Raw genomic sequence first — 15835 nt, 5'->3', positions numbered from 1 at the left:
TGTGTACATATGTATGTATCAATATATGTATATATGTATGTATTTAAAACATGTATCAGGAAAGGATTTTTATTTTTTTAATTTAATTTTTAATTTTTTAAAGATGTTATTTATTTATTGATGAGAGACACACAGAGAGAGAAGCAGAGACACAGGCAGAGAGAGAGGCAGGCTCCATGCAGGGAGCCTGATGTGGGACTCAATCCCGGGATTCCAGGATCACGCCCTGGGTTGAAGGCAGGTGCTAAACCGCTGAGCCACCCAGGGATCCCTAATTTTTTATATTTTTTTTATTTAATTGTTTTTTTAAGTAGGGTCCACACCCAGGGTGGAGCTGAATGAGGGGCTTGACTTTAGAAACTTGAGCTCAAGACCAGGGCTGAAGTCAAGAGTCAGATGCTCAACTGACAGTCACCCAGATGCCCCAGAGAATTACTTTTATTTTTATTTACTTATTAATTTTTTTAAGTAAAGATTTTATTTATTTATTCATGATAGACATAGAGAGAGAGAGGCAGAGACAAAGGCAGAGGGAGAAGCAGGCTCCATGCCAGGAGCCCAACTCGGGACTCGATCCCGGGACTCCAGGATCGCACTCTGGGCCAAAGGCAGGCGCCAAACCGCTGGGCCACCCAGGGATCCCTATTTTTATTTATTTTTAAGGATTTTATTTATTCGTGAAAAACATAGAAAAAGGCAGAGACACAGGCAGAGTGAGAAGCAGGCTCCATGCAGGGTGCCCAATGTGGGACTAGATACCTGGTCAGGATCACGCCCTGGACTGAAGGCAGTGCTAAACTGCTGAGCTACCGAGCTGCCCCTGGGAATTATCTTTAAAGAGCAAAAATTGGGATCCTTGGGTGGCGCAGCAGTTTAGCGCCTGCCTTTGGCCCAGGGCGCGATCCTGGAGACCCGGGATCGAGTCCCACGTCGGGCTCCCAGTGCATGGAGCCTGCTTCTCCCTCTGCCTGTGTCTCTGCCTCTCTCTCTCTCTGTGACTATCATAAATAAATAAAAATTAAAAAAAAAATATCTTTAAAAAAAAAAGTCTAGTGCTTACTGACTTGCCTCCCAGGTGCTCCTTATCTCAATTTTAATTTGGTCTTTATCCACATGTAAATATCTTCATGATTGTAGAAATATTAATTGTAGAAAAATTTTTGGTCTACTTTGGAATTTAAAATCATCTGGTAAACATGCTAAATGATGACTTTTTCTTTTTTTTAAATTTTAATTTTAATTCCAGGTAGTTAACATATGGTGTTATATTAGATTCAGGTGTACAATATAGTAATTCAACAGTTCCCTATAAGAGATGACTTTTTTTGATGATTAGTTAATAATACTCCACTAGTTTCTTTTTTTAAGATTTTGTTTTTTGGGTGCCTGGGTGAGTCAGTCAGTTAAGTGTCTACCTTTGGCTCAGGTCATGATCCCAGGGCCTCAGGATTGAGACACATGTCAGGGTCCCTGCTCAGCCTGATGGAGCCTGATTCTCCCATTTTCCTCTGCCTCCTCCCCCATGCTCATTCTCTCTTATTCTCTCAAATAAATAAATTAAAACTTTAAAAAATATATTTTATCTTTAAGTAATTCCTACAAACAATGTGGGGCTCATACTCATGACCCTGAGACCAAGAGTCATATGCTCTACCCACTGAGCCTACCAGGCGCCCTTCTCTGCTAGTCTTTTGTTCTACATAAATATTGATAGATACCTTTTATTTTTTACACAATTTTACTTTTATCTTTATAAAATTTTGCTACAATTACCTTTTATTTTTATTTTTTTAAATTATTATTTGTTTATGATAGTCACACACAGAGAGAGAGGCAGAGACACAGGAGGAGGGAGAAGCAGGCTCCATGCACCGGGAGCCCGATGTGGGATTCGATCCCGGGTCTCCAGGATCGCGCCCTGGGCCAAAGGCAGGCGCCAAACCGCTGCACCACCCAGGGATCCCTACAATTACCTTTTAATGAATTCATAAACCTTTTGTAACTATGAGACATTTAGACTACTTCCTTTTTTTTTTGGTCATTATTCAAAATGTCCTTGAATATTTCCTAGAAGTACAATTATGGGGACAAAAAAGGTGAACATCTTAAAATATCTTTAGACTTTTTTTTTTTTTTAAGATTTTATTTATTTATTCATGAGACAGAGAGAGAGAGAGAGAGAGAGGCAGAGACACAGGCAGAGGGAGAAGCAGGCCCCATGCAGGGAGCCCGACGTGGGACTCGATCCCGGGACTCCAGGATCATGCCCCGGGCTGCCAACTTTAGACTTTTCCATGTTGTTCATAGTTCTTCCAAATAGCTGAACAATCTCATAGCTATTATATTTACTTAGTTGTTCCTCTAGGGTTGAAGATCTATACCAGCAATTCTTAGCAGCAGTGATTTTGTCCACTAGGGAACATTGGGGATATCTAGAGACATTTGCAGTTGTCACAATTGTTGAGAGGTATCATTAGCATCTAATGGGTAGAAGCCAGGAATTTTGCTCAACTTCTTGCAGCGCATAGGACAGCCCTCACAACATAGAATTTTATGGTCCAAAATGCCAATAGTGTGGAGGTTGATTTTTTTTTTTTTTTAAGATTTTATTGGGTGCCTGGCTGGCTCAGTCAGCAGAGCATGCAACTCTTGATCTCAGGAGTTGTGAGTTCGAGCCCCACGTTGGGTGTAGAGATTTCTTAAATAAAAACTTTTATTTATTTATTTTTTTTTAAATTTTTTTTTTGTTAACTTTTTATTTATTTATGATAGTCACAGAGAGAGAGAGAGAGAGGCAGAGACACAGGCAGAGGGAGAAGCAGGCTCCATGCACTGGGAGCCCGACGTGGGACTCGATCCCGGGTCTCCAGGATCGCGCCCTGGGCCAAAGGCAGGCGCCAAACCGCTGCGCCACCCAGGGATCCCCTATTTATTTATTTTTAATAAAGATTTTATTTATTTATTCATGAGAGACACACAGAGAGAGGCAGAGACATAGGCAGAGGGAGAAGCAGGCTCCATGCAGGGAGCCCAGCCCGATGCAGGACTGGATCCTGGGACTCCAGGATCATGCCTCAGGCGCTAAACTGCTGAGCCACCCAGGGATCCCCAGGCTTTTTTTTTTTTTTTTTTTTTGATAGTCACACACACAGAGAGAGGAGAGAGAGAGAGAGAGAGAGAGAGAGGCAGAGACACAGGCAGAGGGAGAAGCAGGCTCCATGCACCGGGAGCCCGACGTGGGATTTGATCCCGGGTCTCCAGGATCGCGCCCTGGGCCAAAGGCAGGCACCAAACCGCTGCGCCACCCAGGCGTTCCTGAGAATGATTCTTAGTTTGACCTTGGAGTGACTGAAGATGATTTTTAGTTTGTCTTTTGTACAATAAGTATGTTTTGTTTTAGGAGATTTTATTTGATTCCAGAAATATTTTATTGTCTTCCTTGGGTTCTGATATATCTCAGGTTGAAGTTTCTCTTGCATAAATGAGACTCTTCAGTCTAGATACAGGAATTTAGGAGTTAAACCAAGGAATATAAGGAAAGGAGGAGCCTGAGAAGGATGAAGACATAAAGATTTGCGTATTGATTGTTTTTCCAAAAGTATTCATTTATGATTATGTAAGAAAAAGAGAATATGTAAACTATGTAATTAAACCTCATTCTTGGAAGTACATTGAGAGGGGCTAGGAGGAAGAAAAAGATCCATAGATAGAATAACTTTTTGCTCTTAGGCTAAAATATGTTTCCAATACTTTCCCCCAGTATTATCTAGCTCTACGTCAGACATTTTCAGTGCTTGTTATTTTCAAATGAGGGTTGACTTTTTACTTGTTTTTTTAAATCTTTAAGTAATCTCTATACTCAACATGAGGGTGAACTCACAACCTCAAGATCAAGAGTCATATGCTCTACCGACGGAGCCAGCCAAGCACCCTTTCAAATGGCAATCTTAAAATATGAAGAAACTGTAGTACTAAAATTCTCCAAGGTCTTTTGTCATTCAAATAGGTTTTTTTCCCCCTCAGGTCTCTCTTTGAGAAAGGGGTCTTTCTTTTTGGTCTTTTATCCTATTATTTTTTCTTTCTCCTCATCCTACTCCCTAGAATAATTTTTTCTGAAGAAAATTAGGCATGATTTCTATCAATGTCTTATTAAGTCTGACTTTTAACTTCTGCTGCTGGGAGAATTTTGAATAGCCAGAGCAGATACGGTAACCAGTTTTTTTTTTTTTTTTTTTTTAAAGATTTTATTTATTCATTCATGAGAGACATAGAGGCAGAGACACAGGCAGAGGGAGAAGCAGGCTCCATGCAGGGAGCCCAATGTGGGACTTGATCCCTGGTCTCCAGGATCCCACCCTGGGCTGAAGGCGGTGCCAAACCGCTCAGCCACTGGGGCTGTCCTCAGTTTTTAAAACTGATTTGCTATTGAATGTTTACTTTTCATTTTTAAAAATATTTAATTATTATCATTTTTAATTTTTATTTTTTGGGGGGGAGAGAGAGAGGGAGAGACTGAGCATGGTAGGGGAGGCAGAGGAAGAGGGAGAGAGAATCTTAAGCAGGCTCCATGCTAAGTGCACAGCCCATCGTAGGGCTTGATCTTACGTTCCTGAAATCATGACCTGACCAAAATCAAGGGTCTGAACTTAACCCACTCTGCCACCCAGGGGCCTCAATATTTGATTTTTAAGTAATCTCGACACCCAGTGTGATCAAGAGTCACATGTTAAAAAAAAAAAAAAAAAAAAAAAAGAGCTGCAGGCTTTACTGACAGAGTCAGCCAGGCACCCCCTTGAATGTTCATTTTACTTTTCAGAAAATATTAGGCCTCTTTTTACTCCCGGAAAATGGACACGAATGCTTTTCTCAGACATCATACCCACAGCACTGATGTTAGAAACACTCAAATCAGTGTAACTCTGTGAAACATTTGGAAAATGCATCAAAACATAGTCGGTAGAACTGTGGAATTTTGTGCAAAACTACATTAAATTTCATCCTATGGATAGCTGTCTTCAGAGAGGAGGATTTTTTTTTCCTTTGCTTAATCTGTACCTCAATATAATAAACTATCGGGGTGACAGTGTTTTCCCAACCACTCCAAGTCATCTTTTTCTTCCAATTCAAATAGGCCGCTTAGAAGAACCTCCGGGAAGGGAGCGTTTTAGAATTATGTCTTGTTTTCAGATCAAATTTCTAAGTAAAAGCAGCTGCCACATCTTCAGGCAGTTTTTCCTAAGACTTACCTTTAAATTTGGATTTGTCTTCAATTCGATCAAAAAGTCGCTTATTTTGGAATTTAGAACCAGTCCTATTTTCTTCCCTGTGTATGTATTTGCTAATACGGTATTCACAAAATCAATCACTCCTTTAAACAACCGGGACACTTCTGAGTTTCCCATAACAAGGTCTGGGATTCCGTGGTTTGAGTGTCCTTTTCTCCTTTGCTTTGGTGAGATAACAAACCAGTATTTGTATTTCATTAAGCCCAGCTGTCTCGATTTCACAGTTGTTTCGGCCGCATCAATTTTGTACGCATGCTTTCGAGCGTTTTAGGGCGGGAGTGGCGGCGACCGCCTGGATGCACAAGCCCAGTGGGCCGACGGGGATTGGGCAAGGACCGGATACCGTTCAGAGAAGCAGCTGCGCCGAACTTGCAGACCAAACAGGAACGAGAAGAGCTAGAGTCAGGCGACGCCACGGGCTCGCTCACTCGGGAGCCAGGCCCTGCACTCGCCTCCAGCCCCAGAGCAGCCGACTCAGCCCGCGCAGGCGCAGTCGCTCCGCGGCTCCCGCCGTCTCCGGGGGCCTTTACCCCGGCCGGTGCCGGGCTGCCCGCGGCGGCGCCTGACCTGGCCGAAGGTTACTGTGAGGACAGGCTACCCCGGCGCTGTTTTCCCTGTCGTGTTGTCGCCGGCCATGAAGGAGGGGCACGTGTAGAGTGTCGCGGAGGGAGGATCGTGGCCGAGAGGAGGGGCCTCTGCCGCGCCGGGGGTTTGGGCCTGCAGGCAGTGCGGGAGGCGCCCGGGAGGGGGTCCTCTCTCGCAGCCGGCTGTGAGCGGGAGGCCTGAGCCGGGAGCTTCGGCGGCGGAGCTCGTTCCAGGCGGCTGAGGCGAGGCGCAATGGAGGAGCTCGACGGCGAGCCTACCGTCACGGTGAGGGCGCCCCGCACCGGCCTTGTCTTCGCGGTGTGAGGGTTGTGTCTGCTTCCACCTCCCGCGAGGCTCCCGGCCTCCTCCCTCAGCTTCGTTGCCACGGTTCGGAGGTCCCATTAGCTAGGGGCTCGCGTTTGGGTCGCAGTGGTCGCTGTTTCCCCACTTTTTCGTTTTCTCAGAAATGCCTGGCTCGGAGGCCTCGCTCCCTCACCCTTTCGTGTCTTCCTGACTTTCCCATCCCACTTCCCTCGCTTTTCCTATTGGACTAGCGCTCTAGTGAGCGGGCACCGACCGAGCCGAGGAACTGGGGCTTTTTTTCTCCCGCAGAACTAAGCTTCGCATCTCAATACCGTGAGCTTGGCTTCTTGTGTCGTGCCGGCCAAGGTTTACTAAAAGTTTTTATTCACTTCGGAAGACTTCTTGTTCTTATTGCTCTGTTCGCTTTTGGTTCTGTCTGGACTTTAAGAAGAGTGTCAAATGTGAATGATCGGTGATTTTTTTTAAAACATTTTATTTATTCATGAGAGGCAAAGAGAGGCAGAGACCCAGGCAGAGGGAGAAGCAGGCTCCGTGCAGGGAGCCCCATGAAGGATTCGATCCCAGGACCCCAGGACTACGCCCTGGGCTGAAGGCAGGAGCTAAACCACTGAGCCACCCAGGGATCCCTAATTTATAATGTTTGAAAAGAGATTCGTGGCTTTTTCGATAGGAGATACCTACCATTCTTCCTGCCTGGAACACACTTTCTTTTTCTCTCAGGTTTATCTCCTCATTGTTCAGATGCAAGAACCAGCACCGTCTTTCTCAAGAAAGCCTTCCCCCTACCTCCCTGACTAGGTCAAATATTTTTGTCCGTTATTGACTTGTTCTGCACCTCTTAGCTCTTGGTCAGTTATAAGCCTCACTAAATTGCAGGTTGCCTGATCTCGTATTTTTGCTTTTTAGAAGGTTGAGTTGCCTGCAGTTTTCAGCTAAAGCCATCAGGTGGCAAAGGGGTGTCTGAAAAAACCAAAGATTAAAGGTGGGGGTCGTTTCAAAGCTAACTGGACAAAAGGAGACAGGAGATCATAAATAGCAGTTAACTTGGGTTGTTGTTACTCTATAAAACTTACTGCTGTAAGTGTTAAATTTTTAAGACCTATATAAAGTACTTTATTACATATCAAGGGCTATGTCAGTGTCAGTTGGAAGAAAAATCAGAATATCAGAATCACTGGAACATTTTCAGACTATTTGTCATCTTGCCTTTCCCTCCTCCACTTATGTCAGAATCTTTGGATGGGGGCACTTTCCCAGTAACCTGTACAACCCTGGGGAGCCACTATGTTAATATTGAGCCATGATAATTAGCTGTGCTTTACAAATTAAATGAAGATGATCTAAGCTTTTTTTTTTAATTTAAGATTTTATTCATTTAAAAGCAAAAGATTTTATTTCAGAGAGCACAAGCAGGTAAAGGAGCAGAGAGAGAGAGAAAGGGGTGGGGAGGGAGGGAGGGAGAAAGAAGCAAGCTCCCCACAGAGCAGGGAGCCTGACACAGGGCTTGATCTTAGGATCCTGAAATCATGACCTGAGCCAAAAGCAGACAGTTAATGGACTGAGCTACTCAGGTGCCCCAATCTAAATTTATTTTTTAACACCAGTAGTGATGAACTTGTGATAGCTCAGATCCACACTGGTGTTAAGGAGACCAGATAGGAAACAGGCCTGGGCGGAAGGTGGCACTAAACTGCTGAGCCACCCAGGCTGCCCTATTTATTATTTTTTAAAGATTTTATTTATTCATGAGAGACACAGAGAGAGAGGCAGAGACCCAGGCAGAGGGAGAAGCAGGCTCCCTGTGGGGAGCCGGATGCGGGACTCCATCGCGGGACTCCAGGATCACGACCTGGGCTGAAGGCAGACGCCCAACCGTTGAGCCATGTAGGCATCCCACGTACCATATTTTTAAAAATAATGAATTGTAAGAGTTCTTTTTATATTCTAGATATCAAATACGTGTTTTCTCCCAGTCTGTGGCTTCCCTTTTCATTTTCTTAATTCTATCTTTTTAACAGCAAAAGTTTAATTTTGATGTCCCGATTTATAAGTTGTTCTGTAGTTTGTGCTTTTTTGTGTCTTATCTTTTCTTTAAGATCAAAAAGGTTTTCTGCTGTGCTTTTCCAATTTTACAGATTTTACTCTATGTGTCTAATTTGTGTTTTGTCTATGGTGTGAGGTTTATTTTTTGCATATAGATACTCATTTCCTTCAGCACCACTGTGTGTAATACTTCCCCCTTGCCTGGCCTATTCATCCATTAAGAGTCTGCTAAAAAATCCTCTTTTGTGTTTATCTCTGTCTTAGCATTTCTCCACTTTTCTTACTGCCTGTTTATTGGACTTCTCAGTAGACTACTAGCTTTTGGAGGGCAGAAACTGTATTCTAATGTTGTTGTATTTCTAGAGCACAGTACAGAAAAAGGCTTACTAGACATTGCTTAGTTGGATGACTGCATTAGCCCTTTCTGAGAACTGACTGCACTTGTCTTGAGACCAGAATATTGCCAGCCAAATTTATTCTCTGCCAAAAATGTTTATGGAGTGCCAGTTTTGTGCCAGGGTCTCTTCTAGGCAGTGAACGAGAATCCTGGAATCCCCTCCCCTTGAGAGCTTTTATCTATTTATAGGACAGATAACCATGTAGGAGAGTCATTTCAGGCACTGAAGAAATGCTGTTGTAGTCATATGAGAGTTGATGGTGACTTGGGTTAGACTGCTAGACATGGTAAGTGGTTGGATTCAGGCTTATTTAAGAATAGAACGGGATTTACTGATTAGACAAAGGTTGTAAGGAAAAGAGAAGAATCGAAGATTGCTCCTAACAGTTTGGGAAAGGCTTTGTCCTGGTGGGAGAGACTTGGACATGAGCACCAAGAATCCTTTTTGTTTCTGTTGTTACGGATATAGCTCTAGAGGTTAGGTAATCTATAAAGGTGTGAATTAGGTAGTTGAGTATATAAGGCTGAGGCCCAAAGGGGTTGATCTGAGTTGGGGAGAAAAAGTCTTCATTAAAGAGATGGCACAGAAGACATGGTATTGGAGGGCTCCTTTTAGTAAGTAAACAGTTGAGTTTATTTTTTATTTTTTAAATCTTTTTTTTTAAATTTATTTATTTATGATAGTCACACACAGAGAGAGAGAGAGAGGGGCAGAGACATAGGCAGAGGGAGAAGCAGGCTCCATGCAGGGAGCCCAATGTGGAACTCGATCCTGGGACTCCAGGATCATGCCCTGAGCCAAAGGCAGACGCCCAACCACTGAGCTACTCAGGTGTCCCATCCTTTTTATTTTTTAAAAATCCTCTTTTTCTAAACTATAGATTACTAAATTATATATAGTAATTGATTAAGGGCAGCTTTCCTTTATATCAACACTTACAAAGTGGCAGGCTGGGTTGAGGTGCCTGGCAAAGCTCACTTGCTTATTCAGGGTTTAACACACTAGCTGATCTCAACCACTCTCAGCTGTACATACATAGATCAGCTCTTAACTTTCATAACCATTTATTTCTAGGGTTATACACTTGCAAATCAATTGAAAGCAAAGGCTCTAGTTAAAATAACAGTGTCTGTACCTTTATTTTACTAGTTGATTCCAGGAGTGAATTCCAAGAAGAAGCAAATGTGTTTTGACTGGGGTCCAGGGGAGATGCTGGTGTGTGAAACCTCCTTCAACAAAAACGGTAGGTTTTTTTCCCTTATTCTCTCAGATTTAACTAACTGAGGCAGTTGAACAGACTTTGTACCATTTTCATTTTTGGAACCTTAGTTAAGATTTTTTTTTTCTAAAGATTTTATTTATTTATTCATGAGAAACACACAGAGAGGCAGAGACACAGGCAAAGGGAGAAGCAGGCTCCATGCAGGGAGCCCGATGCGGGACTTGATCCCAGGACTCCAGGATCAGGCCCTTGGGCTGAAGGTGGCGCTAAACCGCTGAGCTACCCGGCTGCCCAAGTTGTTTTAAGATTTTGATTCATTTATGAGATGTGGCAGATGTTGACTCTAAGGAAAAAAAATTAATAATTTTTGTGGTGTGCCTTTATATTTAAAAATTTCAAGTTTTTTCCCCTTCTTGACCAGAATGACTAAATTCCCTTCACAGTAGCTCCCGTACGGTGAAACCTTAGTTCTCCTAGCCCTTACCTTTGTATTATTGTGAATTTGATGAATTCTTATGGCTATTGATACAAAGCACAAAAGATCTGGAGAGTGAAATGGCTCTTCCTTGTTCTCTAAGCTCCTTCAGCTTTTGGACATGGATCTTTTCTTTGTGTGATAGACTCCTCTAGTAGCAAGATAAGGCTACATTTTGACATTTGATTTTACTTTCTCCTTTTCAAGAGAAGTCTCTGGAAATGTTGAAGAGATTTTTTTTGCAAATCTTTGACATGTTCTTTATCCAAATGTGGAGATTTTCCTCTTTTATAAAGAGGAGATTGATCTAATGAAAGTCTTATAATTTTGGCAAATCATGGGTTGTGCAGTTCATGCAATTTTGAAGTGCTATAGTTAAAAAAAAATTTTTTTTCGACGTGGTTTTCCTTGATATTATTGTTGACCGTTGTCCCTGATGTTGCCAAATGTTTATGGGATATTTTGGTATTAAAGATCTGAAGCTTGGCAGAACTGTAGAAGCTGCCAAAGGGACAATTGCTTAGAATAGAACCTTCTTTGAATATGTCTGGCCTCTTTTCATACTTAATGGGAAAGCTTATCAGCATTTTTAGTTTGTCCTCGATTGTTGGAAACATGAGGTTTTCTGTTTATGTCTGTTGAAATCTCATTAGAGACAAGCCATTGAATATCACAGCTTGTTCAAAAAGCTGTTATATAAGGAATTTCCACAAGTTGGTGGTTTATAATTTATCATTATAGAGCCTTTTTATCACTGTTGCAAAATATTTTAGTCAACTCTTGATTCTTTGTTTTAGGAGTAATGGCAGTACAAAATAATATAGAAATAATATTTATTTGAATTTGAGATTATATAAAATTTCAGCTCTAAGTTTATCTTTTTTTAGGCTATTTGTTTATTTGAGAGAGAGAGAGCACTGACGCATGCTCATGCAAGGAGGAGGGGCCTAGGGAGCTGAAGAAGCAGACTCCCTGCAGAGCAGGGAGCCCAACCCAGTGTTCCATACCAGGACTCTAGAAACATGACCTGAGCTGAAGGCAGATGCTTAACTGACTGAGCCTCCCAGGCACCCCTTGGCTGTAGATTTATCTTATTTATTGAGTTATACATAGCTAATATTAAGTGACTTTAATTTTTTTCAATATATGTCAATTGATGGAGGGAAAAAGTAGTTCCAAAATAAGTTCAACTCCCATGTTGGGACTACAGCTTGCATTTATTTATTTATTTATTTATTTATTCATTCATTCATTCATTCATTCATTCATTCATACATACATACATACATACAGAGTGAGCACAAGCAGGTGGAACGTCAGAGAGAGAGGGAACACCAGGCTCCCTGCTGAGCAGGGAGCTTGATGTAGGGTTCAATCCCAGGGTTCTGGAAATCTTGACCTGAGCTGAAAGCAGATGTTTAACTGGCTGAGCTACCAGGCACCCCTTATTTTTTCTTTTTATTTTTTATTTTTTATTTATGTATTATAGTCACAGAGAGAGAGAGAGAGAGAGAGAGAGAGAGAGGCAGAGACACAGGCAGAGGGAGAAGCAGGCTCCATGCACTAGGAGCCCGATGTGGGACTTGATCCCGGGTCTCCAGGATCGCGCCCTGGGCCAAAGGCAGGCGCTAAACCGCTGTGCCACCCGGGGATCCCCTTATTTTATTTTTTTAAAAGATTTTATTTTTAAGTAATCTCTATACCCAATGTGCAGCTCAGACTCACAACCCCAAGATAAAGAGTTGGACACTCTCCTACCCACTGAGCCAGCCAGAACTTGCTTTAAAAAAAATGAAAGAAAAAGTAAATTAATTAAAAAAAAAAAAAGTAAAATACATAAGCCAGTGAGTTGAGGAGTAAAAGTCTGAGAGTAAACATTTATATTTAAGCAATTTACATGTAAATAATTGATAAATGATAATTCATACTTTTTTCGGGGATAGAGGCGGGAGTGTGAGTGGAGCGTGGGGAGCAGAGGGAGAAGGAAGAGAATCTTAGGCTCCATACTCAGCATAGAGGCCAATGTAGGGCTCAGTCTCACAACCCTCAGATCATGACCTGAGCCAAAGTCAAGAGTTAATTGCTTAACTGACTGATCTACCCAGACACCCCAATTTATACTTAAAAATGAAATCAACAGCAAAGAAGCTGAAGCTTTTGTAATTAGATAACTCATTTAAAAATTTAAAGTGAGTTCTTGTATGAGGGTTATAATGATTGATACTAAAATTTTCCTGTTTCAGAAAAATCAGAGACCGAACCAGGCTGCCCCTTTATCTATATCATTCGAAAGGATATAGATGTTTACTCTCAGATCTTGAGAAAACTTTTCAATGAATCCCATGGAATCTTTGTGGGCCTCCAGAGAATTGAAGAAGAATTGACTGGAAAATCCAGAAAAGCACAGTAAGTAGGCTGCTAATGGGTGTTGAAGTCCAAAACTAAATTGTGAAAGCCAAATGAAATGTGTTGTCTTCTTTCTTTCTTCCTTTCCTTTCCTTCCCTTTCCTTTCCTTTCCTTTCCTTTATTTGAGAAAGAGCAAGTACACGGTGGGGAGAGGGTGCGGTGCAGAAGGAAAGGGAAAAGCGCTCTCCCTTGAGCAGGGAGCCCAAGGCAATGTGGCAGGGCTTGATTTCAAGACCCTGGGACTCTGACCTGTGTTGAAGGTAGCCACTTAGCCAACTGAGCCACCCAGGTGCCCCTGGAGCTTTTTTATTTTTTAATTAATTAATTAATTCATTCATTCATTCATTCATTCATTCATTCATTCATTCATGAGAGACACAGGCAGAGGGAGAAGCAGGCTCCCTGCAAGGAGTGGGACTTGATCCCAGACCCTGGGATCACACCCTGAGCTGAAGGCAGATACCCAACTGCTGAGCCACCCAGGCATCCCTAAAGATTACATCTTGATAACTAAACCAGTTGCTTTCTTGTGAATGTTTTAGTTTTGTCATTTTCCTTTTCCTTTTTTTTTTTTAAAGGTTTATTTATTTATTCATGAGAGACAAAGACAGAGAGAGGCAGAGACAGCCAGAGGGAGTCTCTGCCTCTCTCTCTCTCTCTCTCTCTCTCTCTCTCTGTGAGAGACAGAGAAAAAAAATCTTTTTGGGGGACCACTAGTGTCCATCAGTGAATATCATCTTTTTTTTTTTTTTTTTTAAAGATTTTATTTATTCATGAGAGACACCAAGAGAGAGGCAGAGACACAGGCAGAGGGAGAAGCAGGCTCCCTGTGGGGAGCCCGATGTGGGACTTGATCCTGGGTCTCCAGACCACACTTTGGGCTGAAGGCAGGTGCCAAACCTCTGAGCCACCCAGGGATTCCCCCAACATTAGTATGAATTCATGGATATTTATTTTATTGTATCGGTTATCTCATGTGTTACTCATTTTGATGCTCAAGTTGTTAAAGCTTTGGCTGTTAGAAACTCCTTCAGGTTGGTTCCTGTCTTTGAGCAAGCTCCTATCTTCTATTGAGCACTTCCTTCCTTTTTGTCACCACAAGATGCTCCAGGCTCATCTTGTGTGTCATTTCCTTTTTTGTAGATTGGTTCGAGTGAGTAAGAACTACCGCTCAGTCATAAGAGCATGTATGGAGGAAATGCACCAGGTTGCAAGTAAGGATTTTATGTGTGTACATGTGAGAGTAATTGAAATGTTTGGTTATAAATACCGCAAGAGAAAATGTATTTGACTTCACAGTTTAAAACTCTTAACTTTCCTATACAATCCATAATTTTTTGGCAGTTATCTTAAGTACATTTTTAAAAATATTTATTTATTTGAGAGAGAGAGAGAGCATGAGAACATGAGGGGTAGAGGCAGAGAGAGAAGCAGGCTCCCTGCTAAGCAGGGAGCTCGATGTGGGACTCGATCCCAGGACCGTGAGATGACCAGAGCCAAGGGCAGATGCTCAACCCACTGAGCCACTCAGGCAGCCCTCCTAATAAGCACATTTTTCAAGTTAGAACATACTGAGTCAGGCAGCCCGGGTGTTTGTCAGTAGTTTAGCGCCACCTTCAGCCCAGGGCCTGACCCTGGAGACCAGGGATCAAGTCCCATGTCGGGCTCCCTGCATGGAGCCTGCTTCTCCCTCTGCCTGTTGTGCCTCTGCCTCTCTCTTTGTGTCTTTCATGAATAAATAAATAAAATCTTTAAAAACAAAATATACTGAGTCGACAGGTGTGAGACTAGCAGCCAAATTAACAGTCTTTGAAAATCACATTCCTGGTTCTTTAACTTTGATTTATTTATTTATTTTTAAAAGATTTATTTTGATAGAGAAAGTGTGAGTGTTGGGGGAAGGGCAGAAGGAGAGAGCTTTTTGTTTTTGTTTTTAAAGATTTTATTTATTCATGAGAGACAGAGGCAGAGGCAGAGACACAGGCAGAGGGAGAAGCAGGCTCCATGCAGGAAGCCTGATGTGGGACTCAATTTCAGTACTCCAGGATCATGCCCTGAGCCAGAGGCAGGTGCTCAACCATTGAGCCACCCAGGAGTCCCTTAAACAGATTCTGCTGATCATACAGTCTAATTGAGGGCCTGATCTCACGATGCTGAGATCAGGAACTGAGCAGAAACCAAGAGTTGTTCGTTTAACTAACTGAACCACCCTGGTGCCCCACCCTTTGTGATTTAAAGTCACCATAACCATGAGAGCCACGCCTGGAAGCCTGGATGCTGAGTAGTCTTTTTTTTTTTTTTTTTTTAAGATTTTATTTATTCATGAGAGACACACAGAGAAAGAGGCGAGACACAGGCAGAGGGAGAAGCAGACTCCACTCCATGCAGGGAGCCCGCCGTGGGACTCGATCTTGGGTCCCCAGGATCACGCCCTGGGCTGAAGGCGGCGCTAAACCGCTGAGCCATCGGGCTGCCCTTTTTTTTTTTTTTTTTTTTAAAGATTTATTTATTTATTCATGAGAGACAGAGAGAGGCAGAGACACAGGCAGAGGGAGAAGCAGTCCTCCTACAGGTAGCCTGATGTGGGACTCGATCCTGGATCCTGTGAGTCTAAGGCAGACACTCAACCGCTGTGCCACCCAAGCGTCCCCCCGGAGTAGAGTCTTTTATAACCTGATGGTCTCTTGTTTGCTGTTTGCAGTTGAAAGTGTTGCTTGTAACTTGAGGGCATTGAGTTTGTGAATCACTGATCTGCAACAAAGAGATAGGAAGCATTTTTTAAAAATCTGTAGTGAAGGTGCTCCTCAATGGCTCAGTCAGTTAAGTGCCTGACTCTTGGATTCTTCTCAGGTCATGATCTTAGGGTCCTGAGATGGAGCTTTATATCAGCTTGCACTGAATGTGGAGTCTGCTTAAGATTCTCTCTTCCTCTGCTCCCTCCCCCACCCCTATGCGCTTTCAAAAAAAAAAAAAAAGATCTGTAGTGAAAATGGGTGATCACTAGAGGAAACAAAGGTACAAGCCAAAGAACCTGGTATGTGAAGCTATAACTATGAGAATAAAATTTCATTGTTCACTTATAATGTTTTGTGTTTA

At 42.5% G+C, this 15835-nt stretch overlaps 1 protein-coding gene across 4 annotated transcripts in view; it reads left to right on the top strand.

The window, feature by feature from the left end:
• The window catches only part of NUP85 (nucleoporin 85), a 44840-nt gene that overhangs the window by 6344 nt on the left and 22661 nt on the right, over positions 1-15835 (top strand). For 2 of the 4 annotated variants that reach the window (XM_025999718.2, XM_072746660.1), the window contains exons 3-5: positions 9785-9878; positions 12576-12738; positions 13883-13953. In XM_025999718.2, the coding sequence (XP_025855503.1) occupies positions 9818-9878; positions 12576-12738; positions 13883-13953 (295 nt within the window). In that variant the 5' untranslated portion in view covers positions 9785-9817. Of the gene's footprint in view, positions 1-5794; positions 6156-6914; positions 8079-9784; positions 9879-12575; positions 12739-13882; positions 13954-15835 lie in introns of those variants that run through there. The other 2 variants (XM_072746659.1, XM_025999717.2) reach the window with 2 other exon arrangements.

The sequence above is a fragment of the Vulpes vulpes genome, chromosome 2, assembly GCF_048418805.1.
Source record: "Vulpes vulpes isolate BD-2025 chromosome 2, VulVul3, whole genome shotgun sequence".
NCBI lineage: Eukaryota > Metazoa > Chordata > Mammalia > Carnivora > Canidae > Vulpes > Vulpes vulpes.
This window is presented reverse-complemented; position numbering and strand designations above follow the sequence as displayed.